This window comes from Nyctibius grandis, unplaced genomic scaffold, assembly GCF_013368605.1.
Source record: "Nyctibius grandis isolate bNycGra1 unplaced genomic scaffold, bNycGra1.pri scaffold_99_arrow_ctg1, whole genome shotgun sequence".
NCBI classification, from domain to species: Eukaryota; Metazoa; Chordata; class Aves; order Nyctibiiformes; family Nyctibiidae; genus Nyctibius; species Nyctibius grandis.
The window spans coordinates 30,385-56,402 of NW_027167619.1; the positions used below are offsets into that span (position 1 = coordinate 30,385).

The 26,018-nt window shown below is 67.0% G+C and overlaps 4 protein-coding genes across 7 annotated transcripts; 2 read left to right on the forward strand and 2 right to left on the reverse strand.

Moving 5' to 3' along the window:
* The first annotated feature begins 34 nt into the window (after positions 1 to 34).
* Positions 35 to 24,719, forward strand: NOP9 (NOP9 nucleolar protein). 4 transcript variants are annotated; one of them, XM_068424893.1, is made up of 13 exons: positions 35 to 145; positions 6,079 to 6,275; positions 10,313 to 10,471; positions 18,028 to 18,141; positions 19,068 to 19,566; positions 20,856 to 20,993; positions 21,484 to 21,625; positions 22,261 to 22,450; positions 22,582 to 22,722; positions 22,938 to 23,048; positions 23,295 to 23,513; positions 24,157 to 24,262; positions 24,341 to 24,719. In XM_068424893.1, the coding sequence occupies exons 5-13, from the start codon at positions 19,437 to 19,439 to the stop codon at positions 24,496 to 24,498; spliced, it is 1,335 nt and encodes a 444-aa protein (XP_068280994.1). In that variant the 5' UTR covers positions 35 to 145; positions 6,079 to 6,275; positions 10,313 to 10,471; positions 18,028 to 18,141; positions 19,068 to 19,436; the 3' UTR covers positions 24,499 to 24,719. The 4 variants fall into 4 exon arrangements, with proteins under 4 accessions (XP_068280994.1, XP_068280993.1, XP_068280995.1 ...); XM_068424892.1 differs by having other exon boundaries at positions 18,028 to 18,124; XM_068424894.1 differs by having other exon boundaries at positions 10,316 to 10,471; positions 18,028 to 18,124.
* TGM1 (transglutaminase 1) lies at positions 1,060 to 10,210 on the reverse strand. Its single transcript, XM_068424876.1, has 14 exons — positions 9,988 to 10,210; positions 8,823 to 9,002; positions 8,428 to 8,697; positions 7,897 to 8,015; positions 7,347 to 7,454; positions 6,170 to 6,344; positions 5,480 to 5,618; positions 5,138 to 5,241; positions 4,809 to 4,897; positions 4,563 to 4,716; positions 3,525 to 3,803; positions 2,755 to 2,915; positions 2,376 to 2,512; positions 1,060 to 1,306 (listed from the first exon to the last, which is right to left on the reverse strand). The coding sequence occupies exons 1-14, from the start codon at positions 10,208 to 10,210 to the stop codon at positions 1,060 to 1,062; spliced, it is 2,385 nt and encodes a 794-aa protein (XP_068280977.1).
* Positions 13,154 to 19,438, reverse strand: RABGGTA (Rab geranylgeranyltransferase subunit alpha). Its single transcript, XM_068424877.1, has 17 exons — positions 19,245 to 19,438; positions 18,916 to 18,945; positions 18,016 to 18,139; positions 17,697 to 17,821; positions 16,953 to 17,068; positions 16,083 to 16,268; positions 15,831 to 15,914; positions 15,637 to 15,719; positions 15,253 to 15,354; positions 15,044 to 15,152; positions 14,903 to 14,954; positions 14,502 to 14,590; positions 14,301 to 14,389; positions 14,093 to 14,215; positions 13,675 to 13,788; positions 13,512 to 13,599; positions 13,154 to 13,302 (listed from the first exon to the last, which is right to left on the reverse strand). The coding sequence occupies exons 1-17, from the start codon at positions 19,436 to 19,438 to the stop codon at positions 13,154 to 13,156; spliced, it is 1,857 nt and encodes a 618-aa protein (XP_068280978.1).
* Positions 24,720 to 25,177: 458 nt separating the features above from the next.
* NOP10 (NOP10 ribonucleoprotein) lies at positions 25,178 to 25,682 on the forward strand. The gene is made up of 2 exons (XM_068424891.1): positions 25,178 to 25,286; positions 25,479 to 25,682. Exons 1-2 carry the CDS (start codon positions 25,233 to 25,235, stop codon positions 25,617 to 25,619), a joined length of 195 nt encoding a protein of 64 aa, XP_068280992.1. The 5' UTR covers positions 25,178 to 25,232; the 3' UTR covers positions 25,620 to 25,682.
* The last annotated feature ends 336 nt before the right edge of the window (positions 25,683 to 26,018 follow it).

The window sequence follows — 26,018 nt, forward strand, 5'->3', positions numbered from 1 at the left end:
GCGACCAATCGCCGCGCGCTCTCGGCGCCCCGTTTTGGCGTCACTTCCGCTCCCCTCCCTCCGCAGCCTCCCCCCGCGCGGCGCCGATCCCGCTCGCTGACGTCACGGGGCCGCGGCTTCGTCACGGGCGTTTATTGATGACGCGGTAAGAGGGGGCGGGGAGGGGCGGGGTGACGGGGGAGGGGCCGCCCAGTGCTCCCAGTGACCCCCCAGTGCTCCCAGTGCCCCCCCAGGGCCTCCCAGTGACCCTCCGGGGCCTCCCAGTGACCCCCCGGACCCCCCCAGTGCTCCCAGTGCCCCCCCGGGGCCTCCCAGTGCTCCCAGTGACCCCCCCGGGGCCTACCAGTGCTCCCCCAGGTGCCTCCCAGTGTTCCCAGTACAGCCCCAATGCACTTCCAGTGCTCCCAGAGCCCCCCCAGATGCCTCCCAGTGCTCCCAGTACAGCCCCAACCCACTCCCAGTGCTCCCAGTACACACCAAAATATGTTCCAGTGCTCCAAATACCCCCAAACCCGCTCCCAGTGCCCCCAGTACACACCGAAACGTGTTTCAGTGCTCCCAGTCACCCTCCCAGTGCTCCCAGTACAGCCCCAACCCACTCCCAGTGCTCCCAGTACACACCAAAATATGTTCCAGTGCTCCCAGTACCCCCAAACCCGCTCCCAGTGCCCCCCCGGGGCCCCCCAGTGCACCCAGTGCCCCCCAGGTGCCTCCCAGTGTTCCCAGTACAGCCCCAACCCACTCCCAGTGCTCCCAGTACACACCAAAATATGTTCCAGTGCTCCCAGTACCCCCAAACCCGCTCCCAGTGCTCCCAGTATACACCGAAACGTGTTCCAGTGCTCCCAGTCACCCTCCCAGTCACCCTCCCAGTGCCCCCCAGGGCCTCCCAGTGCTCCCAGTACAGCCCCAACCCACTTCCAGTACACATCAAAACAAGTTCCAGTGCTCCCAGTGCCCCCAAACCTGCTCCCAGTGCTACCAGTCCCCCCCCCAGCGCCCCCAGTCCCCTCTCCACACCCTCCCAGCGCCCCCAGTGCCCCTCCCAGCTCCCCGCCGTCACCCCCCGGTGCTCCCGGCGGGGGGGGCCGCGCGTCGCCGGCCGCGGCGCGGTCGCCGGGGGGGGCTCCCGTCCCTCCCAGCGCTCCCAGTGCTCCCAGTAGCGGCGGGGGCCACGTCGAGCTCGAGGGTGCCGTGCAGGGGCCCCAGGCGGGGGCTCTCCAGGGCGGCCACCAGGCGCCGGCGGCCCGGGCGCAGCGGGACCACGGCCTGGCGCAGCCGCACCGTCTGCCCCGCCCGCACCGACCTGGGGGGCACGGGGGGGTCACGGGGGTCACGGGGGGTCACGGGGGGACCCCCAAAACCACCCACCCCCCCCAGACCCCTCGGTCCCCTCCAGGGGACTTTGGGTCCCACCTGGGTTCCTCACAGGTTCCTGGGTCCCCCCTTTGACCCCCAGGGTCCCCCCTTGACCCCTGGGGTTGCCCTCTGACCTTTGGGGTCACCCCCTGACCCCCGGGCCACCCCCTGACCCCTGGGGTCACCCCTGACCCCCAGGTCACCCCCAGACCCCTCAGTCCCCTCCAGGGGACTTTGGGTCCCACCTGGGTTCCTCACAGGTTCCTGGGTCCCCCCTTTGACCCCCAGGGTCCCCCCTTGACCCCTGGGGTTGCCCTCTGACCTTTGGGGTCACCCCCTGACCCCCGGGCCACCCCCTGACCCCTGGGGTCACCCCTGACCCCCAGGTCACCCCCAGACCCCTCAGTCCCCTCCAGGGGACTTTGGGTCCCACCTGGGTTCCTCACAGGTTCCTGGGTCCCCCCCTGACCCCTGGGGTTGCCCTCTGACCTTTGGGGTCACCCCATGACCCCTGAGTCACCCCCTGACCCCTGGGGTCCCCCCCTGACCCCCAGGTCACCCCCTGACCCCTTGGTCACCCCCAAACCCCTTTGTCCCCTCTAAGGGACTTTGGATCCTACCTGGGTTCCTCACAGGTTCCTGGGTCACCCTTGGCCCCTGGGGTCCCCCCCTGACCTTTGGGGTCACCCCCTGACCCCCAGGGTCACCCCTTGACCCCCAGGCCACCCCCTGACCCCCAGGTCACCCCCAGACCCCTCGGTCCCCTCCATGGGACTCCGGGTCCCACCTGGGTTCCTTCACAGGTTCCTGGGTCCCCCCTTGACCCCTGGGTCCCCCCCCGACCTTTGGGGTCCCCCCCTGACCCCCAGGGTCACCCCCTGACCCCCAGGTCACCCCCTTGACCCCCAGGGTCACCCCCCGACCCCCAGGGTCACCCCCTTGACCCCCAGGATCACCCCCTTGACCCCCAGGGTCACCCCCCGACCCCCAGGGTCACCCCCCGACCCCCCGCTCACCCCATCTGGTAGGGCTTGGGGCAGGAGATGCCGGCGCCCTCCATGCGCAGGGTGGCCCCGCTCAGGGTGTCAGGCAGAGGGTTCTGGAAGACCACCTGGACGGGGGTCTCCTGCCCCACCACGGCCGGGGCCAGCAGCTGCCAGGGGAGGGGACACGGGTGTCCGGGGGGGGCCCCAGGGTCCAGGGGGCACCCCAAGGTCCAGGGGGGACCCCAGGGTCCAGGTCTCCCCCATCCCACCCCACCCAGCAGCTGGGACCACGATGGTGGAGACCCAACACCCATCATGGAGGACCCCCATGTCCTGGAGAAGGTCACGGGCACCCAGGGGGGGTCCCCGGTGTCCTGGGAGGTCCCCGGTCCCCCGGGGGGTCCCTCACCGTCAGGGTGAGCTCAGGCGTGTGCAGCCGGACCCGCAGCTCCTTGGCCACCACTTGCCCCGTCTCCTCCACGGTCCCGGCCGCCGTCAGCTTCAGGGCGTCCTGGTCCCCGACGTGGGGCCCGTACTCGGCGTAGGCCACCGTCATGGTCACCGTCTCCTCTGGGGACGGGGGGGGGGGGACATGGGTGACGTCAGCGGGCACCCACCCACCCCGTGAAGGCCTTGGCCAACCCCGAGGTCAACGGTTCCCTCGGGGACGAGAGGACCGAGGGCCTGGGGGTGTCACCGAGGGTCCGGGGGTGTCACCGAGGGTCCAGGGGTGTCACTGAGGGGTCGGGGGGTGTCACCGAGTGTCACCAGGGGTGTCACCGAGGGGTCCCGGGGGTGTCACCCGGGGGTCTGGGGGTGTCACCGAGGGGCCTGGGGGCGTCACCGAGGGGTCCCGGGGGTGTCACCCGGGGGTCTGGGGGTGTCACCGAGGGGCCTGGGGGCGTCACCCGGGGGTCTGGGGGTGTCACCGAGGGCCTGGGGGTGTCACCCAGGGGTCTGGGGGTGTCACCAAGGGTCGGGGGGTGTCACCGAGGGGTTGGGGGTGTCTCCGAGGGGCCTGGGGGTGTCACCGAGTGTCACCAGGGGTGTCACCGAGGGGTCCCGGGGGTGTCACCCGGGGGTCTGGGGGTGTCACCCAGGGGCCTGGGGGTGTCACCGAGGGGTCTGGGGGTGTCACTGAGGGTCAGGGGGTGTCACCGAGGGGTCCCGGGGTCTCACCCTGCCCCGGGGGCACGGCGCGCCGGTGCTGCTCCTGCCGGAAGGGGGCGCCCGAGACCCCGGTGTAGCGGACGGCGGCCAGGGCCAGGCGCAGGCGGAGGGTCCGGGGCTCCACGCCCTCGTTCCGGGCCACCGCCCGCAGCTCCAGCTCCGCCCCCGCCACCGCCGGCCCCGCCCCCACCGTCACCGTCACCTCCCCCGAGGACGGGGCGCCCCGGTTGCGGGGGCGGGAGCCGTGGGAGGTGGCGGTGGAGACGGCGCGGCGCTCCTCCTCCGAGCCTGGGGGGGGCGGAGGTCAAGGGTCAGAGGGCACCGGGGGGTCAAAGGGCGTGGGTTGAATGTGGGGTCAAGGGTCATGGGGCAGAGGGGTCAGCAGTCATGGGCTGGGTTGGGTCATGGGTTGGGTTGGGTCTTGGGTCTTGGGTCAATGGGGTGTTGAGGTCAAGGGGTGTTGCGTTCAGGGGTCAAAGGGCAGAGGTTATGGGGTCAGGGGTCAAGGGTCGAGGTTTTGGGTCAACAGGTCAAGGGTTTTGGGGTCACAGGGTCAAGGGGTCAATACTGGGGTTGAGGGTGATGAGGTCAAGGGCTGTTGGGTCACGGTCATGGGTCTTAGGTCAACGGGTCAAGGGGTGTTGGGTTCAGGGGTCAAAGGGCAGAGGTTATGGGGTCAGGGGTCAAGGGTCGGGGTCTGAGGTCAACAGGTCAAGGGTTTTGGGGGTCAAGGGGTCAATGCTGGGGGTTGGGGGGCATGAGGACAAGGGCTGTTGGGTGATGGTCATGGGTCTTAGGTCAAGGGGTCGAGGTTACGGGGTCTTGAGGTCAAGGGGTGAGGGGTCGTAGGTCGGGGGGTCAAAGGGCAGAGGTTATGGGGTCAAGGGTCGGGATCTGGGGTCAACGAGTCAAGGGTGTGAGTCAAGGGGTCAAGGTTGATGGCCAACAGGTCAAGGGTTGTGGCCAAGGGGTCAAGGGGGGCTCAGGGGTCCAGGGCGGTTGGGTGGGGGGGGTCAAGGGTCACGGGGTCGGGGGGCGTGGCCTGACCCTCGGGGTGCTTGTACTGGTGCGTGATGTCGACGCGGGCGCCGGAGCCCGCCCCCAGGGTGCTGATGCGGTGCCCGATGGCGCCCTCCTCCACGTGCACCACGGCGAAGGCGCCGCTGGGCTGGCGCTGCCAGTACACCTTGTCGCTGTTCACCTGGGACACGCCCCCTCATTAGCATGGGACACGCCCCTCATTAGCATAGGCCGCCCCCCATTGGCGGGGGAGGGAGAAGCCCCACCCCTTACCTCGGCGAAGACGAAGGGGGTGTCGTACTTGAGGAAGACCTCGCCGTTCTTCACCGCCGTCACCGAGCACGGCCCGCAGCAGAACAGCCCTGGGGGGGGCGGCACCAGTATAGACCAGTATAAACCAGTACAGACCAGTATAAACCAGTATGGACCAGTATAGACCAATACGGACCAGTATGGACCAGTACGGGCCAATATGGGCTGTTACAAGCCACCGAGCCCCTGTGGTGGCTCTTCCCTCTCCCACTGTCCACAAACCACCCGCCGCCTCCGCTCCCCAGGCGTCCTCCCAGTGCCTCCCAGTATAGACCACTATAAACCAGTACCGCTGCTGGTCTCCTGGGGGGTGGCGTCGACGACCTGCCACCCGTCGTAGCCGTCGGGGAGGTCGGGGCGCTTCATCCAGCAGTCGTTCCACACGTGGAAGTTCCTGCGCGGCCCAGTGTAAACCAGTATGGACCAGTATAAACCGGTACATACCAGTACAAACCAGTATGCGCTGGTGGAATGGCCGAGGATGAGCCCCCACCCCCCCCAGCCCCTCCATCAGCTGTTCTGGCCCCCAAACCACCTCCCAGCACCCCCTTTCCCAGCAGGACTCCCGCCCCACACCAGTATAGACCAGTATAGACCAGTATAGACCAGTATAGACCAGTATAGACCAGTACCAGACGGAGTCGGTGTTGAGGCGCTCCAGAGGCTTCATGTTCTCGTCGAAGTAGATGTCAGTGGTGAGGGAGACGTCGGTGTCGTGGGCCGAGTTGTAGTTGGTGACGGTGCGGGTGGGCAGGCCCAGGCACCGCAGCACTGGGGGCACCAGTACAAACCAGTAAAGACCAGTACAACCCAGTATAGACCAGTACAAGCCAGTATAGACCAGTATAAACCAGTAGAACGGTGTGGTATCACCCCAGGGTTGACTTGTCTCTCTGTGAGAGGCTCCCAGCACCTCCCAGTGCACCCCGGACCACTCCCAGTACAAACCAGTATAAACCGTTATGGACCAGTATAGACCAGTATAAGCCAATATAGACTAGCACGAACCAGTATAGACCAGTACAAGCCAGTATAGACCAGTACAAGCCAGTATAGACCAGTATAAACCAGTAGAACGGTGTGGTATCACCCCAGGGTTGACTTGTCTCCCTGTGAGAGGCTCCCAGTGCCTCCCAGCGCACCCCGGACCCCCTCCCAGTATAAACCAGTATGCACCAGTAGGGCACCGGTATAAACCCGTCACCTCACGCCCCGTTTCTCTCCCTTCCAGCGACTCCACCCGCTCACCGGAGGCGCGCCCGGACCCCGCGCCGCGCCCCGCCCGGCCCGCACCAGTACAAACCAGTAAGGGGGGCACGCACCGGTGGTCATGACGCCGGCGAAGACCCAGCACTGGCCGTAGCGCACGGGGACGCCGCCGCCGTGGAAGGCGCGCAGGATCTCCACCGAGCCGGCCCACGCCGACGGGTTCGTGCCCTGCCCGTACTCCCCCGTCCAGTTGCCCACCAGCACCCCGTTGTCGTCCAGAGAGTTCACCTGGGGGGGCCCAGCACGGGGTGGGGGGTGAGCGCTGGGGACCCCCCCCACGGGAACCCCCAGAAGGCTCCGGAAGGCAACGACACCCCCAATGTCACCAGAACCCAACAGAACCCCCAAAAACCCCCAAAACCCAACAGAACCCATAAAAAGTCATCAGAACCTCCCAAAATCCCAAACAAAAAAAACCCCAACAAAAAAACCCGAAAACCAACAAAACCCCCCCAAAAAAACCAATAAAACACCCGAAAAGTCATCAGACTCCCCCCCTAGAAACCAACAAACCCCACAAAATTTCACCAGAACCCCCCAAAACCCAACAAAAACCCAACAAAACCCAACAAAATACCCCCAAAATCAACAAAAAAAACCCCAAAACCCCAATAAAACACCCCAAAAATGCAACAAGACCAAATAAAAACCCCCAAAACCCAACAAAAACACAACAAACCCCAACAAAACTCCCCAAAACCCAACAAAAACCAACCAAAACCCCAATAAAACACCCCAAATGCCACCAAAACCCAACAGAACCCAACAAAAACCCAACAAAACCCCAACAAAACACCCCAAAAAGTTATCAGAACCCCCCAAAACCCCCCAAACACCAACAAAACACCCCAAAAATCAACAAAAAAAAAAAAACCCCAATAAGAACCCAACAAACCCCAACAAATGTCATCAGACCCCCCAAAAAAACCATCAAAACCCCCAAAATATCACCAGAACCCCAAAAAACCCCCAAACTCCCCCCAAAACACCCCAAAACCACCCCAAAAACCAACAAACCCCATAAAACCCCCAAAAAACAACAAAAACCCAACAAACCCCAACAAAAGTCTTCAGAACCCCCAAAAACATCATCAGAATCCCCCAAAACCCCAAAGAGTCCCCCAGAACCCAACAAACCCCCCAAGAACCAACAAAATCCCCCCAGAAACCCAATAAAACACCCCAAAAACCCCACATCGCCCCCCCCCCCCCCCGTTCACCCCAGCCCACCATGGCGGACACGACGCGCGACACCATGACGGGGTCCCCGCGGGCGCAGTGGGGCATCCCCCGGCGGTCCAGGATGTACAGGCAGGCCTCCAGCACCCCTGGGTCGAACTGGGGGCGCCCCCGGGTCAGGGGGGGGCCCAAAAACCCCACGACCCCTCCCGGATCAAAAAAGGCGGTTTCAAGGCCCCCCCACGATGTTATGGTGGTGGTTTTGAGCCCCCCCTTGGTGGTTTTGAGACCCCTTTGTTGGTTTCAGTGCCCTCCTTGGTGGTTTTGGGGACCACCTCAGTGGTTTTGAGACCCCTCTTTGGTGGTTTCGGGGACCCCCTTTGGTGGTTTCAAGCCCCCCCTTGGTGGTTTCAGGGCCCCCCTCGGTGGTTTCGAGCCCCCCCTCGGTGGTTTTGAGACCCCTTTGGTGGTTTCAGGGACCCACTTAGTGGTTTTGAGTCCCCCCTTGGTGGTTTCAGGGACCCCTTTGGTGGTTTCGAGCCCCCCCTCGGTGTTTTTGAGCCCCCCCTCGGCGGTTTCGGGGCCCCCCCGGTCTCGGTACCTGCCCGTAGTTCCAGGAGCGCTCGGCGATCTGGTCCTCGGTGCCGTAGAAGATGCGCCCGGTCTCGTTCAGCACGTACTCGTTAAGGTCGCTCGTTTTCTCCATGTACACGTGGTCGTCTGCAGGGGAGGGGGGGGTGAGTGCCCCCCGACATCACGAGGGGGGTCCCCAAATGCCCCCCCGGAGCCCCCCCACTGCCAAATCGGGATTGGGGCACCCCGAAACTGCCAAATCACACATGGGGGAACCTTGAAACTGCCAAATTGAGATTGGAGAGCCCTGAAACTGAAAAATCTCACTCCAGGGAGCCCCAGAACTGCCCAATCTCACTCTGGGGAGCCCTGAAACTGACAAATCTCCACCCAGGGAGCCTTGAAACTGCCAATTCTCCCCCCGGGGAGCCCTGAAACTGACAAATGTCACCCCGGGGAGCCCTGAAACTGCCAAATCTCACCCCAGGGAGCCTCAGAATTGCTTATTCTCACCCTGGGGAGCCCTGAAACTGCCACATCTCCCCCCGGGCTGACTCACCGGGGCACCAGGGGTTGAAGAGGAGGAAGAAGTCGTTGGCGTCGTCGAAGGGGGCCGCGTACTCCCCCGCCCCCGTGCGGGTCTTGACGCTGAGGCGGTAGCGGCCAATGGGAGCGTCGGGCGGGGCCGCGAGGCTGAGGTTGAGGGCGGGGCCTCCGGGACGCTCCGCCCCTTCCTCTTCCTTCTCCTCCTCCGCCGTCCAACCGGTGGCCGAGGTCTCGCCCAACGGGATGAGGACGTGGGTGCCCTTCGCCACCTGGGGGTTGGTCCCTGTGGGGGTGACATCATCCCCCCCCGGCGTGACGTCATCACTCGGGACGCCCAGGTCGGCACGTCCCGGGTGACGTCATCGCGCCCTGGGTGACGTCACCACCCGGTTGCCCCACCCCACGCACCGAGGACGAGCTCCACGCAGAGGCTGTCGCCGTCCGGGTCGAAGGGGCGGGGCAGGAGGACGCGCAGGTCGAAGGGCTGCCCCCGGCGCACCACCAGGCGGGGGCAGGCGAACTCGGAGGTGTGGTGGGCGACCCGATTGGCCGCCGAGCCCACCACCAGCCCCCGGGGGGCCAATTGGCCTGCGGGGGGGCGGGGAGAGCGCGGGCGGTGAAAACCCCGCGCGAATCGCACCCCCGGAACCCCCAAAACGGCCCTAAAAGCTCCTCAGGGGGGGCCTTGAAACCGTCATTTACACCCATAAGCCTGGAAATGGCCCAAAAGGGGCAGGTTTGGCCCCAAAATGGGAACAGGGGGATACAGCGGACGGGGGGATGCTAAGAGGGGGGACCCCGAGACCCCTAGATACCCTTTGGGGGGGCATGAAACCCTTGAGAACAGCTCAGGGAGGGGCCTTGAAACTGACTTTTCTGCCCAAGAAAGCCTGGAGATGGCCCCAAAATTGCGCTTTTTGCCCCAAAATGGAGACAGGGGGACAGAGGGGAGGGGGGCAAAGGGGAACACCTCTCCCCCCCAAATCTGGCTGGGGGCAGCCCCGAAACTGCCCTTTTGCCACCCTGGAGACCCCAAACTGCCCTTTCCCTCCCCGGGGAGCCCTGAAACTGCCCTTTCCCTCCCTGAGGAGCCCCGAAACCGCCCTTTCACTCACTGGGGAGACTCGAAACCGCCCTTTCACTCACTGAGGAGCCCCGAAACCGCCCTTTCCCTCCCTGGGGAGCCCTGAAACCGCCCTTTCCCTCCCTGGCGAGACCCGAAACCGCCCTTTCCCTCTCTGGGTAGCCCCGAAACCGCCCTTTCCCTCCCTGGGGAGCCCTGAAACCACCCTTTCCCTCCCTGGGGAGCCCAGAAACTGCCCTTTTTCTCCCTGGGGAGACCCGAAACCGCCCTTTCCCTCCCTGGGGAGCCCCGAAACCGCCCTTTCCCCCTCTGGGGAGCCCTGAAACTGCCCTTTCCCCCCCGTGAAGCCCTGAAACTACCCTTTCCCCCCGAGGAAGCCCCGAAACTACCCTTTCCCTCCCTGAGTAGCCCCAAAACTGCCCTTTTCCTCCCTGGGGAGCCCCGAAACCGCCCTTTTCCTCCCTGGGGAGCCCCGAAACCGCCACTGACCGGGCCGCGGGGGCTGTGGGGGGCGGCGCCCAGGCACCTCGCCGGGGGGGGGCTCCCAGTCCTCGGTGCCCCGGCGGCAGCAGCCGCAGCAGCCGCAGCAGCCGCCCAGGCGGCGCCAGAAGCCCCGGCGGGGGCGGGGGGCGGGGGCCGAGGGCGCCCCCTGCAGGCGGAAGCTGGCGGCCGCCCAGCGGCCCGGGTCCAGGCGGGGGTCGGCGTCCGGCATCGCCTGCGGGGCACCAGTGAGACCAGTTTGGACCAGTACAGGCCACCACAGGCCAGTAAGAGCTTCTGGAACAGCCAGTTAATGCCTCCAAACCCTTCCCAGTAGGACCAGTAACACCAATATGGACCAGTAGAAGACCAGCATGGACCACTATGGTTTGTTAAAGACCAGTATGGACCAGTAGAAGACCAGTATGGACCAGTAGAAGACCAGTATGGACCCGCAAAGACCAGCGTGGCCCCGTAGGAACCACCACGAACGGTAAGACCTCCCAGAATGGCCTGTTAGAGCCTCCAGACTCTTCCCAGTATGACCAGTAAGACCAGTATAGTTCCTTAAAGACCAATATAGACCGGTATAGACCAGTAAAGACACAGACAGAGCAGTATAAGCCAGTATAAACCAGTAAGAACCAGAATGGACCAGCACACACCAGTAAGAGCTTCTAGAATAGCCCTCGGGGCCTTCCCAGTATGGCCTGTGTCCCCCAGTCCCTCCCAGCATTGCCCATTAACCCTTCCCAGGCTCCCAGTATGGCCCAGTAACCCCTCCCAGGCTCCCAGTATGGCCCAGTAACCCTTCCCAGGCTCCCAGTATTGCCCAGTAACCCCTCCCAGGCTCCCGGTATGGCCCAGTTGCCCCCCCACTCCTTCCCAGTACGGCCCCATAACCTCTCCCAGGCTCCCAGTACAGCCCGGTGACCTCCCAGTCCCCCTTCCCAGTACAGCCCAGGAGCCCTCCCGGGCTCCCAGTATGGCCCAGTTCCCTCCCAGTCCTCCCCAGTGCCCCGCCCGCGCCTGGCGCCAGCGCGACCCGGCGCCTGGGCCTGCCCAAGCAGCTCCCCCCGCACCGCCTCCTCCCCGCTGCCAGCCCGACCAGTTCCCCCAGTCTGCCCAGTTCCCCCCTCCTCTGCTCCCGCTGCTCCCGGGAGCCCCTCCAAGTGCTCCCACTGACCCCCCAGTACTCCCAGTAAGCCCAGTTACCCCCTCCCAGTACTCTCGGTAACCACAGTGCTCCCACTTAGCCCCTCCCAGTGCTTCCAGTAACCCCAGTTACACCCTCCCAGTAACCCCGGTACTTCCAGTTACCCTGCTAGTGCTTCCAGCAGCCCCAGTAACCCCCTCCCAGTGCTCCCAGTCTGCCCAGTGCCTCCGTTTTCCCAGTTTACCCCCCCACCCAAGCCCAGTTTGACCAGTATCCCCCTCCCAGTCCTCCCATTCTTCCCAGTACCCCCCAGTCCTCCCAGTAACTCCCTCTGGGTCCTCCCAGACCTTTCAGTAACTATTAACCCCTCCCAGTGCTCCCAGTGTACCCAGTAACCCCTTCCCAGTGCTCCCAGTAGCTCCAATTATACCCTCCCAGGGCTCCCAGCAACTCCCCAGTCCTCCCAGTAGCCCCCTCTGGGTCCTCCCAGTCTTCCCAGTAACCCTACTAACCCTTCCCAGTGCTCCCAGTTTGCCCAGTAACCCTCTCCCAGTGCTCCCAGTAAACCCAGTTCCCCCCTCCCCGGGCTCCCACTCCTCCCAGTTTGCCCAGTGACCCCTTCCAGCCATCCCAGTGCCCCCCCATCCCCTCTCCCAGTCACCCCAGTACCTCCCAGTGGCTCCCAGCACTCCCAGTGCCCCTATGCTCGCCGGTGCCGGTAAATCGGAGGGGGAAGGGGCGGGGCTTACGCAGACCACGCCCCCTTATTGCCCCACATCTGGGGGGGGCTCCCTCTGCCCCGCCCGGGATCACTATGTGGCGGGAGGGGCCCTATGGGGTGGGCAATGGCTCACTATGTGGCAGGGGGGCCCTATGGGGTGGGCAATGGCTCACTATGTGGCAGGGGGGCCCTATGGGGTGGGTAATGGCTCACTATGTGGCAGGGGGGCCATGGCTCACTATGTGGCAGGGGGCGGCCATATGGGGCGGGCAATGACTCACTATGTGGCAGGGGTGTCTATGGGGTGGGCAATGGCTCACTATGTGGCGGGGGGGCCCTATGGGGTGGGCAATGGCTCACTATGTGGCAGGGGGGAAATGGCTCACTATGTGGCAGGGGGCGGCCATATGGGGTGGGCAATGGCTCACTATGTGGCAGGGGGTCTATGGGGTGGGTAATGGCTCACTATGTGGCGGGGGGCCCTATGGGGTGGGCAATGGCTCACTATGTGGCAGGGGGGCCCTATGGGGTGGGCAATGGCTCACTATGTGGTGGGGGGGCCCCTATGGGGTGGGCAATGGCTCACTATGTGGCGGGGGGCCACGGCACACTATTTGGCACAGGGACTCTATGGGGTGGGCAATGGCTCACTATTTGGCAGGGGGGCCCTATGGGGCAGGGACTCGGGGTCACCGTCCGGTGAACTATGGGGCGGGGCCGGCTGCTCACTATTTAGCAAGGGGGCCTTATGGGGCGGGGCTTCCCCCCAGGGCAGGGCAATGGCTCACTATTTGGCAGGGCCCGGGTGGGGCCGGGGTGACGCAGCCGCCCCCGGGGGGGGAGGGGAGGGGCGGACGAACAGGTCCGGGGATGGCGCAAGCGGGCGGCGGTTTGGGGTGACGCAACTGGGGGAACTGGGAGGGGCTGGAGTGGACTGGGAAGGACTGGGGGGGAATTGGGAGGGGCTGGAGTGGACTGGGAAGGACTGGGGGGGAACTGGGAGGGGCTGGAGTGGACTGGGAAGGACTGGGGGGGGATTGGGAGGGGCTGGGGGGAACTGGGAGAGCCGGACGCCTGAGTCCCTGGGGGGGCTGGAGCCTTCTCGGCCCCCTGAGACCCCCCCCCCGAGGCCCACCCCAACTTATAAGCCCCGCCCCCACTCATAACCACGCCCCCATTCAGGCCCCGCCCACATGACATCACTTTATTAGCGCTACCCCTTTAAGAGGCGGGGCCAAGCCATAGAGGGGTGTTGACAGCAGCAGGGGGTTGTGGGCGGAGCTCCAGGCGCTGGCCAATCAGGCGAGGGCAACGGCGGTGCGGGGGAGGAGCTGGGCCAGGTGGGCGGCGGCCTCGGGGGCGGCGGCCAAGGGCGTCTCGGCCAATCGCAGATGAGCCAGGCGGGGGCAGGCGGCCAATGGGGCCAGGGCGGAGGCGTGGCTGATGGCTGGAGGAGGCGGGGCCAGGGAGGACACGCCCACCTTAGTGACCCACCTCACAAAGCTCCTCCCACCCCCTTAAGCCCCTCCCACCCACAGCCCCACCCCCTCCCACCTCCTTAAGCCCCTCCCACCCTTTTAGCCCCTCCCACTCCACACCCCCTAAGCCCCGCCCATCACCCCAAGCCCCGCCCCCGCAAGCCCCGCCCCCGCCTACGGTTGCCGTCCAGCCGCAGCTCCCGCAGGCGGGGGAGGGGCGGGAGCCCCCGCAGGGTCGTGACCTCGTTGTGGGACGCATCCAGCACCTGTGGGGGAGGGGCCGGTGACCCCGGGTGACCCCCCGTGACCTTTGACCCCCCCCCCCCGGGTCGGGGTCCCACCTGCAGGCGCTGCAGCCCCCCCAGGGCCGGGGGGAGCCCCCCCAGGCGGTTCCCGGCCACGTCCAGGTGGGTCACGAGCGCCGCGTGCTCCAGCAGGGGCAGTGACGTCAGCGCCTGGGGGCGGGGCCACAGGGGGCGGGGCTCCGTGCGGACACGCCCCCTCAGCGCCAGCCCCGCCCCTTTAGCCCCACCCCCTTCAAGCCTTTATCCCCTTAAGCCACGCCCCCCATGCCCCGCCCACCCTGCCCCAAGCCCCTCCCACTCTCCCCCGTGGCCACGCCCCCTCTCAAGCCACACCCCCTTTAAACCCCACCCCCACACCCCCTACACCCTCCCCCATTGAGCCCCTTCCTCACAAGCCCCGCCCCCTCAGGCCCCGCCCACCCAGGCCCCGCCCCCCCAGGCCCCGCCCCTTTACCTTCCCGGGTAGGCGGAGCCTCAGGGCCCCGCCCGGCCCCGCCTCCGCCCTCAGCACCCCCACGGCCGCCGCCGCCCGCGACGCCACGTCGGCCACGAAGCCGCGCCGCAGCGGGTCCGCCTCCTTGTGTGGGTGTGAGGGGGCGGGGTCAGGGCAGGCCACGCCCACTCGAAGCCACACCCCCCCCTCCCCTCGAAGCCCCGCCCACCTGGAGGTCCCGCAGGCAGCGCCGGGTCTCGTCCTCGTGGGCCAGGGGGTCCAGGGCCGAGAGCAGCAGCACCAGGGTCAGGAGGCAGCCTGGGACGGCCCCGGGGGTGAGGGGGGGTCTGGGGGGGGATCCCCCAGGCGTGGGGGGGGGTCCCATGGGGGTGGGGGGGTCCCTGGGGGGGGTCCCTGGGGGGGGTCTCACCGCGGCTGCGCGGCTCCAGCTCCAGCAGCTCCCGGCACGTCTCCGCCTGCGCCTGCAGCACCCCCGCCTCGGCCACGCCCACTTCCGGCCTGCGGGGGGCGGGGCTTGGCGTCGGGGGCGGGGCTTGGGGAATAGGCCCCTCCCAGGGGGCGGGGTCTGGTGCTGGGGGGCGTGGCTTAGCCCCAGAGCCACGGGGGGAGGGTCAGGGTGTCGGGGCGGGGCTTAACCAAAGGGGCGTGGCCTCGGTAGGGGTGGGCGGGGCTTGGTTTGGGGAGGGGCCTGCTGCCCAAAGGGGCGTGGCCAGCAGGGAGGTCTTAAAGGGGCAGCGCCTTGTGAGAGAGAACAGCCAATAGGGGTGAGGCTGTGAGGGGGCGGGGCTTAGGGGAAGGGGTGGGGCTTACCAGAAGAGCTCCCGTGCTCTGATTGGTTCCTGCCACCACGCCTCGTTCTCGTCTGGGGAAAAAGGGCGGGGCTTAGGGAAGGGTGGGGCTTAGGGGGGCGGGGCTTTAAGGGGTGTGGCTTAAAGGGGCGTGGCTCCGTACCTGGGAGGAGCGTCACCTCGCGGTGGGCGGGGTCAGGCTCCCACGTGACCCGGAAGTGGAGGCGGGGCCGGGAGGTGGGCGGGGCCAGCTCGGGGGGGAGGTCGCAGAGCTGCCGCGCTCGTTAAGGGAACCCCAACGTCCGGGGACCCCGGCCCCGCCCCCCCAAGCCCCGCCCCCCCAGGCCCCGCCCCCCCCGCGTGGTTGGATACCCAGGTGTGGGCGGGGCGGGGCCGCCCCTCCCCCGAGTGCCACGGCCCTCCCAGGGCGGAGCCGTTCAGGGTCGCCGTCAGCGCCGGGGCGGCGCCCCCCACCTGTGGGAACCGGGGGTCAGGGGGGTCTGGGGGGGGTCACAGGGGGTCACGGGGGTCAGAGGGGTCGGGGGGGTCATGGGGGGGGACCCGGGTGTCAAGGGGGGGGCGGAGGGGACAAGAGGGGTCACAGGGGTCTGGAGTTGTTCATAGAGGTTTGGGGGGGTCGCAGGGGTTTGGGGGGGGGTCATGGGGGGTCCCGGGGGGTCGCAGGGGTTTGGGGGGGGTCCCGGGGGGTCGCAGGGGTCAGGGGGGTCACGGGGGATCCCGGGGGTCCGGGCTCACCGCGACGGGGCGGGAGAAGGTCACGGCCAAGGTGGCGTCCTCACGGTTGACGTAGACACAGAGGATCCTTGGGGGGGGCGAGGCTGTTTGGGGGGGACACGCATGCGTTCGGGGGGGTCCCGGTGTTGGGGGGGGTCCCCCGGTATTGAGGGGGGGTCTCTGGGGTCCCCCGGTACTGGGGGGGTCCGGCGTACCCCGTGAGAGCAGGCAGCGCAGGTAGACCCAGGCGCTCTGGTCGTGGGGGTCGGTGAACACGGCGCTGTGCACCAGCTCCAGCTCTGGGGGGCGCAAGGGGGGGGTCCCCAATGTGGGGAGGGGGCCCAGTGTCCTGGGGGGGACCCCAGCCCGTGGCAGGACCCCGTCCCCCCAAGTGCCCCCAGCCCCAGGGGGGCGCTGATCTTGGAGCCCCCCCCGGGGGTGTTTTGGGTCTGGGGTCTCGCACTCACCGGCCCGCAGGCGGGGGGGGGGCAGCCCCCCGGGCCCCCCCCCGGGCCCCCCCCCCAGCAGCCGCCCCCGGTGGTGCCAGGCCGAGAAGTTGGAGAAGTCGCGGCTCAGCAGCTCCCCCGCGAAGGCCAGTTCGGCCTCGGGGTCCTCCTCGGCCGCCAGCGCGCGCCGGTGCTCCCAGGCGTGGACTGGGGGGGCCAGTATGGACCAGTACGGACCAGTGCGCGTGGGGCCCCCCCACAGCCCCTTAGCCCCACTGCAGCCGTTCCCAGTACGAACCAGTAACCCCCGTCACCCCAAAACCCACCCTCACTATGGTGTAAGACCACCCAGGTTCTCTATTTCCTACTCCCAGTATAAACCAGTAAGCCCAGCACCCCCAAAAGTCTCTCCCAGTAAGTCTCAGTGCTTCCCGGTTAACTTCCAGTGACAGTCAGTTCTTCCCAGTCAACTCCCAGTGCATCTCACTTCCTCCCAGTCCCGACCAGTGACCCCCAGAGCCTCACTAAACCCCTCCCAGTGTCCCCCAGACCCCTCCCAGTGCCCCCCAGCCCCTCCCAGTTACTCCCAGTGCCTCCCAGTCCATCCTAATACCTCCCTAGGGCCTCCCAGTTAACACCCAGTTACAGCCAGCTCTTCACAGTCAACTCCCAGTGCCCCCCAGACCCCTCCCAGTGCCCCCCAGCCCCCTCCCAGTCTCTCCCAGTGCCCCCCAGCCCCCTCCAAGCCTCTCCCAGTCCCTCCCAGTGCCCCCCCCAGTGCCACCCAGCCCCCTCCCAGTCCCTCCCGGTGCCCCCCAGTCCCTCCCAGCCCCCTCCCAGTGCCCCCCATTCCCCTCCCAGTCCCCCCCAGTCCCCCCTGGCCCCACTCACAGTTGCGGGGGTCGGCCGCCAGCAGGCGCTGGCACAGGGCGCGCTCGTCGGCGGCGGGGGGGGGGCGCGGGGGCGCGGCGCAGCACCCAGCCCCGGTGGTGCCAGGCCCCGTAGGACTTGGGGTTCACCCCCAGGCACCCCCCCACGAAGGCCAGCTCCCCCGGCACCCTGCGCCCAGCGCGGACCAGTAAGGACCAGTAAGGACCGGTGCCTCCAGACCCCATCCCAGTAACATCCTAGTGGCCCCCAGGGCCTACAAATCCCCTCCCAGTGCCCCCTGGTACCCACAGATCCCATCCCAGTAATCTCCCAGTACCCACAGATCCCATCCCAGTGCCCCCCAGTGCCCCCAGATCCCCTCCCAGTACCTCCCAGTCCCTCCCAGTGCCCCCAGATCCCCTCCCAGTAACCCCCAGTGACCCCAGTGCCTACAAATCCCCTCCCAGTAACCCCCAGTGCCCCCAGATCCCCTCCCAGTAACCTCCCAGTTACCCCAGTGCCCACAGATCCCCTTCCAGTAACCTCCCAGTGCCCCCAGATCCCCTCCCAGTAACATCCCAGTGCCCCCCAGTGCCAACAGATCCCCTCCCAGTAACATCCCAGTGCCCCCCAGTCCCTACAAATCCCCTCCCAGTGTCCCCCAGTGCCCCCAAATTCCCTCCCAGTAACATCCCAGTGACCCCAGTGCCCCTCGATCCCCTCCCACTCCCCCCCAGTGCCCTCCCAGTCCCCCCCAGTCCGCACCAGTCGGCGGGGTCGGGGGGCAGGGCGCGGCGGCGCAGGTTCCAGCACGTCCCCACGTCGGGGTTGGCCGCCAGGACGGCGCCCGTCAGCGCCAGCGCCTCCGCGTCCAGCTCGCCCCGCGCCTCCTGGGGTCAGGGGTCAGAGGTCAGGGGTCACCGCCGGGGCACGGGGTCACCCCAGGGCATGGGGTCACCTCAGGGCATGGGGTCACCTCAGGGCACGGGGTCACTGTCGGGGCACCAACACCCGCAGGGGCGGGACTAAGGGGTCACGTGTCTTGCCCAGGGTTGGGGTCAGAGGTCACGGGGTCAGAGGTCACCTTCTCCAGCAGGGCGGCCATGGCGGAGCGGTAGAGGCGGAGCTTCTCCTCCCGCTGGCGGCGGCGGGCGGCGTCCGGGGGGCGGACCTTCAGGCGGCCGTGCTGCAAGGCATTGTGGGAAGCACTGTGTGTGGGGAGCACTGGGAGGGACTGGGGGGAACTGGGGGGTGACTGGGAGGTGACTGGGATGCACTGGGAGGCACTGGCAGGTGACTAGGAGGCACTGTGGGTCACTGGGAGAGCATTGGGAGGGACTGGGGGGCACTGGGAGGGGTTTAGGGTGGCACTGGGAGGTACTGGTGGGGACTGGGAGGAACTGGGATGCACTGGGAGTTGACTGAGAAGGACTGGCTGTCACTGGATGTTAACTGGGAGGCACTGCTGGGTGACTGCGAGGCACTGGGGGGCTCGGGGGGGGGTACTGGGGGGCACTGGGAGAGCACTGGGATGCACTGGCAAGTGACTGGGAGGCACTGGGGGTCACTGGGAGGAACTGGGGGCCACTGGGAGGGGTTTAGTGGGGCACTGGGAGGTACTGGTGGGGACTGACAGTAACTGAGAAGAACTGGCTGTCACTGGATGTTAACTGGGAGGCGCTGCTGGGTGAATGGGGGCTCTCGGGGGGTACTGGGCGTCACTGGGATGCACTGGGGGTCACTGGGAGGGACTGGGGTGCACTGGATCTTAACTGGGAGGCACTGCTGGGTGACTGGGAGGCACTGGGGGGCTCTGGGGTGGTACTGAGGGTCACTGGGTGGCACTGACGGGCTCTGGGGGAGTACTGGGGGGCACTGGGGGGCACTGGGGGGGTAGTGGGGGGCACTGGGACTGCCCCAGTGCATCATGGGGCAGTGGAGGGGTCCATCCCGGGGCTGGGGGGGGGGCGGGGCGCTCCCTCACCATGGCAACGGCGCGGGGCGGGTCCGGCACCTGCGGGAGAGAGCGAGAGTCAGGGACCCCCGTGATGGGGGGGGGTCCCCGGGGTGGGGGGCGGTCCCAGGGGCGCGGGGGGACCCCGGTATTGGGGGTAACCCGCCCCCCCCCCCCGTTAGGGCCCGGCGGGGACGAACCGGAGCCGGAGGCCTCAGGCGGGTTCCGGCGGCGGCGCAAAGGCTGATGGGATAGAGGGGCAGTGGCCGGGAGAGGGTCGGTACCGAGATGCATTCTGGGATACACCGGGGCACCCGCTGGGCGCCATTGTCCTATAGAGACCGGAAGTGGGGCGGTACCGAGGTGCATGCTGGGATACACCGAGGCACCGCTTCGGCCCTATTTTCAACGGGGCGGTACCGAGGTGCATGCTGGGATACACCGAGGCACCGCTTCGGCGCCATTTTCCTACGGCGGCCGGAAAAGCCCAAACGGAGTTTCCGGTTCCCCGCGCGCGGTGCATGCCGGGATAGCGGCGGGCCTGCTCCGCCATGGGGGTGCGGCGGGGACCCCGCGGCCGGGCCGGGCCCGGGATGGGGCCGGGGCTGGAGCCCGACACCGCCGGGTACTTCCGACGGGCCCTGGAGACGCTGCAGGAGGGGCTGAGCCCCGAGGAGCTGGGTGAGGGGCGGGGACGGGGGGGTTGGGGGGGTCCCTGAGGGGCTTTGGGGGTCCCTGAGGGGCTCGGGGGGTCCCTGAGGGGCTTTGGGGGTCCCTGAGGGGGTCTGGGGGAACCTGAGGGGGTTTGGGGTAACCTGAGGAGTTTTGGGGGGTCCCTAAGGGGTTTTGGGGGGATCTTGAGGAGGTTTGAGGGCCCCTGAGGGGGTTTGGGGGGACCTTGGGGGGCTGCCGGGGTGTTGGGGGTTGCTGTGTGGTGCTGGGGCAGATACATTTAGAGATTTTGGGTTTAATAGTTACATTTCAGGATATTTTTTGATATTTTTAACGGTATTTATGAATTTTGGTGGTAATTAAGGAATTCTCCGTGTTTCTCGCCCCCCCAGCCCTGTTCGCCCCCAACGTGCTGGCCGAGGCGGTGGCCGCGGGCCCGGGGGTGGCCCTGGACGCGGGGGGGTCGCGGGTGCTGCAGGCGCTGCTGCCCCACGCCCCCCCCGCCACCCTGGCCCGGCTGCTGCCCCCCCTGGCGCTGGGGGGCCTGGGGGGGCCCGCGGGGCACCCGCTGGGGGGCCGCGTGCTGGAGGCCGCCCTGGGGCGGGTGCTGCCGGCCCTGGGGGGCGCCGCGGGGCCGGGGGGGGACGACGACGTGGGGCGGCTGGAGGAGGCCGTGGGGCAGCTGGCGGCGGCCGTGGGGGGCGACCTGGTGGCCTTCGCCCGGCACCCGGGGGGCAGCTTCGTGGTGCGGGCGCTGCTGCGGGTGCTGGGGGGGGGTCCCGGGGGCAGGTGAGGAGATGGGGGGGATCTGGGGGGTGATTTGGGGGGTCTGGGGGGAGATTGGGGAGGGTTTGAGGGGGTCTGGAGGGTGATTGGGGGGGTTCAGGGGCAATTGGAGGGGTCTGGGGCAGGTCTGGGGTCTCAGGGGGGTACTTGGGAGGCTCAGGGGGGCAATTGGGTCTGGGGGCAATTGGGGGGGGTCTGGGGGGGTCTGGAGGGTGATTGGGGGGTTCAGGGGGCAATTGGAGGGGTCTGGGGCAGGTCTGGGGTGTCAGGGGGGTACTTGGGAGGCTCAGGGGGGCAATTGGGGGGTCTGGGGCAGGTCTGGGGTCTCAGGGGGGTACTTGGGAGGCTCAGGGGGGCAATTGGGGGGGTCTGGGGAGTAATTAGTGGGGTCTGGGGGTGATTGGGGGGTCTGGGGCAGGTTTGGGGTGTCTGGGGGGGGTCATTAATTAGGGGGGGGCAATAGGGGGCGGTTTTGTCCCTGCCCTCCTCCATCTCTGCCGTGTCGCCCCCAGGGGGCGCTGAGCTGCCCCTCGGGGGGGCGGAGCCGAAGGGCAAAGGGGCGGAGCCAGCGGTGGAGGGGGCGGAGCTTCCCCCCTCCTTCCCGCCCCTCCTGGGGCAATTAGCGGAGGCGTTCGAGGAGCATCTGCCCTGTGAGTGCCTCCTAATTAATTACTACTCTGATTACCCTATAGTTACCCCCCAAATTAATTTCTGTGCCTCTTAATTACCCCACTAACTATCTCCAAGTTATGTCTAATTACACTCTGCTCCCTTAAATATCTCCCTGTTTTGTCCAGTTACCCCATATTTCCCTAATTACTCCCTTAATTATCCGCTAGTTATCTCGGTGCCCCCCTAATCACCCCCCTTAATTATCCCATCCCCCTAATTAGCCCCCAATTATCCCCTGCTCCCCTTAATTACTGCTCCAATCACCTCTGTATCCTGATTACCCCAATTATTCTGTCTCTTTAATTATGCTCCTAATTATTTGCTGTCCCCCTAGTTATTCCTTTAATTACCTTGTCTCCTAATTAGTTTTCATTAGTTATCAATTGCCGCACCATTATTTCATAATTGCCCCATAATTAATTACCACACAATTAGTTCACCGCCCTAATTACTTCTAATTGCCCCCAGCGCTGCTGTCCCCGCCCAGCGCCAGCCTCTGCCTGCAGGAGGCGCTGCAGGTGCTGCACCGCAGCCAATCACCCGCCTGCGCCCGCCTCTGCGACGCCCTCATTGGCCACCTGGCCCCGCCCGGCCCTGCCCCCGGCGACAGGTGAGCTCCCATTGGGTGCTGCAGGGCGCGCGGGGCGTGCTGATTGGCCGGCTGGCTCTGAGGGTGCGCTCTCATTGGCCGGGAGGCGTTTGGGGCTTGTTCCTGATTGGCTGCGGGGTTTGCAGGTGCTCTGTGCTGATTGGCTGATGGGTCAGCGCTGCCCTTCCCATTGGCCAGCGCTCCCGGGGGCTGCGTGGTGATTGGCTGGGGGTTTGCAGCGCTGTTTCCTGATTGGTTGATTGATTTTGAGCCTGTTTTGCATTGGTGGGGGGTTGTGCGGCTGTTTCCTGATTGGCTGGGAGGTTTCAGGTGCTGTTTCCTGATTGGCTGGGAGAATCTTAGCTTGTTTCCTATTGGTAGTTATTGTTTAAAGGTGGCTGCTCATTGGGTAGCTGGCTCTCACGCTCCTCCCCCATTGGCTGGCAGCCTCTCCAGGCTTGTCCCTGATTGGCTCAGGCTCCCAAACCCCTTTTGCTGATTGGCCAGCCGACCAACCCGCCCCTCCCTATCGGTCAGCGCCCTGCTGATGCCGGCAGCTAATTGGCTGGGCTGTCCCGGGGCGGTCTGGGGGGGAAGCGGGGCCCAGCTGGTGATTGGCGGGGGCGGTCAGTAACGCTCGTGCTGATTGGCCGCAGCGCGCTGGTGCGGGGGCTGCAGGACCCGGAGCGGAGCCGCCTGCTGGAGGCGGCCGTGGCGGTGTCGGGGCCCCGGCGGCTGCGGGAGCTCTTCCGGGGGCAGCTGAGGGGCCGCCTGCGGGGCGTGGCCACCCACCGCGTGGCCAATCACGGGCTGCAGCGCCTGCTGGACCACGCCCCCGACGACGTGGTAGGCGGGGCTTGAGGGGATGGGGGGGGGGACGGGAAGGGCAGGGTGGGGGGTGTGGCTTAAAGGGGAGGGGCTTGTGGGGGGTGGAGCTTACGGGGGCGTGGCTGACGCTGTCTCCGCCCCCTCTGCAGGTGGGGGAGGTGCTTCAGGAGCTCGGCCCCGCCCTGGGCGACGCCCTGTCCCGGGGGCACCCCGGGGTGCTCACGGCCCTCCTGGGCGCCTGCCGACGCGTCCCCGCCCTCCAGCAGGAGGCGCTGCGGTGCCTCTTCCAGGTAGGCCCCGCCCCCTTGCACTCGGCCCCGCCCCCTTGCACTATGCCCCGCCCCTTTTAGCCCCGCCCTTGTCACTATTGAGGCTGGACACCCCCCCTTCTACCCAGGCCCTGCCCCTTCCATCAGGCCCCGCCCCTCCTGCCCAAGCCCCGCCCCCTCGTAAGCTCCTCCCCTCCCTCTAAGCCCCGCCCTCCCCGCCTTCTCTCCACCAATAGGCTTTCGGCTGCTGGGAGCCGCCGGAGCGACGCCGAGCGTGCGTGGGGCTGCTGGCCGGGCTGCGCCCCTTCGGGGGCGGGGACAAGGGCGAGGAGGGGGCGGAGCCAGAGGTGAGGGGCGGGTCACGGGCGGGAGTGGGCGGGGCTACCTCACCCCCTGTTCTTCCCCCCCCCCCCGTTTGCCCCCTGACCCCCCCCATTGCCCCCCACCCCCCCGTTATTTACCTCCCTTGTTAATTGTCTCCCCCCATTCCCCCTCCTAATTACCCCCACCCCCTCGTTATCTCTCCAGACCCCCCGGGGGGGCTCTGGGTGTCTCCTGCCCCCCCACCCCTTTATCTCTCTCCCCCCCCGCAGCCCGCCCTGGGCCCCGTCACCCTCCACGGCTCCCTCCTGCTCCAGCACCTCCTGCACTTCGGGGACCCGGGGCCGGTCCTGGGGGGGCTGGAGGCGCTGCCCCCCCCCGCGCTGACCGCCCTGGCCCGCAGCCCCCCCGGCAGCCACGTGTGGGACGCGCTCCTCGCCTCCCCCACCGTCCCCCCCCGCGCCCGCCGCCGCCTCCTGCGCAAGCTCAAGGTAAGGGGGGGCTGGGGGGGGGGGTCCCTGGTGCCAGTTTGGGGCCAGATCCACGTTTTTGGGGTGTTCTGGGGCGGTTTCAAGTCTGTTGGAGTGTTTTGTGGTGGTTTCAAGTGCTCCCCCTCAAAGAAATATGCTGGTTTCAAGGCTCCCCAGTGTGCGGTTTGGCGGTTCCAAGTGTCCTCTCAAAGAAAGATGGCGGTTTCATGCTTCCTCTCACAGAAATATGGCAGTTTCACAACTGCTAATTGTGCTGTTTGGTGGTTTCAAGCCGCCCCCCCCGTCCTTGGTGTTTTCGAGGCTCCCCATTGTGCGGTTTTAAGGTTTCCTTAAAAGAGATATGGCGGTTTTAAGGCTCTTCTCAAAGAAATACGGTGGTATTAAGGCTCTCTTCAAAGAAATATGGCGGTTTTAAGGCTTCCCTCAAAGAAACATGGCAGTTTTAAGGTTCTCCTCAAATAAATATGGTAGTTTTAAGGCTCCTCTCAAAGAAATATGGCAGTTTCGAGGCTCCCCATTGTGCGGTTCGGCGGTTTCAAGGCTCCCCCTTAACGAAATGGAGGGTGTTGGTGCCCCAGCCTGATGCCCTTAAGGCTCCGCCCCTCGCTGATGTCACTTCCTGCTCCGTCGCCGCCCCCCGCAGGGTCACTTCGTCTCGCTGGCGTGTCACCGCAACGGCAGCCGCGTCCTCGACACCGTCTGGGCCTCGTCCTCCGCCCCGGCCCGCGCCGCCATCGCCGCCGAGCTGGGTGAGTGATGGGGGCGCCGCTGGGGGGGGACAGACCCCCATCACCCCGGCCCCGCCCTAACGCCCCCCGTCCCCGCAGCCTCCCAGCGCCACGCCCTGCACAGCGACCCCCACGGCCGGGGGGTGGCCCGGGCCTTCGCCATCGACCTGTTCCTGCGCCGCCGGGGGCTGTGGGAGCGGCTGCAGGCGGCCCCCGCGCGCCACCGGGGGGTGCTGGGGCCGCTCCTGGAGGACTGACCCCCCCGGGAGGACTGGACCCCCTCTGGGGGCACAGAGCGGGGCTTGTCTGCTCTGAGGGCCCAACCATAGACTCCCTGGAGGACTGCGCCCCCGTACCATAGAGCCGCTGGAGGACTCGGCCCCAGAGAGGCCCCACACGGAGCCCTTCCTGCTGCCAGCACCATTGGGGGGGGGGTCCTCCCTGCTGTATATTTTTATATAAATTAATGTTTTTTTCACATTTTTGTGTTTTTTTCAGTCAGGAGGGGGCAGGGCTGATCCCTTGGCCCCTCCCCCTTCCTGCCACACCGTTGTCCCGCAACCACCAGTGCTATTGCGGCCCTTTATTGGGGCTATAGGGGCAAGGGGAGGGGCTATAGGGGCAGTGGGTGGGGCTATAGGGGCAAGGGGAGGGGCTATAGGCCCGGGGGCGGGGCTCTGGGGCCAGTGATGGGTTGTATTGGGGGGTCTGGGGGCTGTTTGGGGGCCCCGGGGGGGCAATAGGGGGAATCCAGGGGCAATTAGGGGATGTTTAATAAGGATGACCCGATTAAATAAAACCAATTAAAACAAATGACGTCAGCGGCCTCGTTAATGAGGCTCTGAGCAGTGAAACCCTCCACGGCCCCTCCCGTCCGCGCTCCCAGCCCGCCTCCTTCCCGTGGTGCTTTGCGCTCCCAGCCCTCCCCCTTCCCGTGGTGCTTTGCGCTCCCAGCCCGCCTCCTTCCCGTGGTGCTTTGCGAGGCGGCGCCATGTTCCTGCAGTGCTACAACGACGAGCGCGGCGAGCGCGTCTACACGCTGAAGGTACCCGGGGAGGGCGGGGGGGACGCGGGGAGGCTCCGAGGGGGCTCCGGGGGGACGCGGGGAGGCTCCGAGGGGGCTTTGGGAGAGCTCCGGGGGGCTCGGGGGGTCGCGGCGTGGCCCGGCCTCACCGGGAGGGCTCCGGGGTTCGCGGCCCGCGGCCCCCCCTCACGGCCGCCCCTTCCCTCCCCGCAGAAGCTGTCCCCGGCGGGGCAGCCCACCCGCTCGGCCCACCCGGCTCGTTTCTCTCCCGACGACAAGTTTTCCCGGCACCGCCTGGCCTTGAAGCGGCGGTTCGGGGTCCTGCTCACCCAGCGGGCGCGGCCGGTGCTCTGAGGGGCGGGGGGGGGAGCCCCGGCCCCCCGGCCCCGGTACCGGAATAAACCGATGAGGCTCAAACGGCTCCGTGTGGTGCTTGGGGGGGACGGGGGGGGGTGGGTGGTACGGGCCCCTCTTGGCCACGCCCCTTCCGCAAGCCCCCCGTGCCGCCCCCCAAACCACGCCCCCCTTTGCCCCGCCCCCTGCGGCACCACGCCCCCTGCGGCAGCGCAGAGGGCGCGCGGCGGAGTGACGTCACTACGCTGCGGCGGCGGCGGCGCGGGGCGCGCGCGGCCCCTCCCTGCGCCCCCCCCCCCCCCCCCCCCCGGCCCTCAGGTACCGTCACGGCCGTTCCCGCCCTTTCGCGCGCGCGGCCCCGGGGGGGGGGTTTTTGGCCCCAAAATGGGGGGGGGGAAG

Bases quoted from the DNA above. Each gene is read 5' to 3' on its own strand.
- TGM1 (XM_068424876.1), bottom strand. From the start codon at position 10,210: ATGCCGGACGCCGACCCCCGCCTGGACCCGGGCCGCTGGGCGGCCGCC. The intron at 8,698-8,822 runs GTGCGTGGGGTG...TCACCCCCACAG, and splicing joins CTGCGTGGAGCTCGTCCTCG to GGACCAACCCCCAGGTGGCG. The intron at 4,898-5,137 runs GTACTGGTTTAT...CGCCCCCCCCAG, and splicing joins CCCCCAGGAGACCAGCAGCG to GGCTGTTCTGCTGCGGGCCG.
- NOP9 (XM_068424893.1), top strand. From the start codon at position 19,437: ATGGGGGTGCGGCGGGGACCCCGCGGCCGGGCCGGGCCCGGGATGGGG. The intron at 20,994-21,483 runs GTGAGTGCCTCC...AATTGCCCCCAG, and splicing joins GTTCGAGGAGCATCTGCCCT to CGCTGCTGTCCCCGCCCAGC. The intron at 24,263-24,340 runs GTGAGTGATGGG...CCGTCCCCGCAG, and splicing joins CGCCATCGCCGCCGAGCTGG to CCTCCCAGCGCCACGCCCTG.
- RABGGTA (XM_068424877.1), bottom strand. From the start codon at position 19,438: ATGGCGGAGCAGGCCCGCCGCTATCCCGGCATGCACCGCGCGCGGGGA. The intron at 14,591-14,902 runs GTAAGCCCCACC...CGCCCCCCGCAG, and splicing joins AGAGCACGGGAGCTCTTCTG to GCCGGAAGTGGGCGTGGCCG. The intron at 14,216-14,300 runs GTGGGCGGGGCT...CACCCACACAAG, and splicing joins GCTGCCTGCGGGACCTCCAG to GAGGCGGACCCGCTGCGGCG.
- NOP10 (XM_068424891.1), top strand. From the start codon at position 25,233: ATGTTCCTGCAGTGCTACAACGACGAGCGCGGCGAGCGCGTCTACACG. The intron at 25,287-25,478 runs GTACCCGGGGAG...CCCTCCCCGCAG, and splicing joins AGCGCGTCTACACGCTGAAG to AAGCTGTCCCCGGCGGGGCA.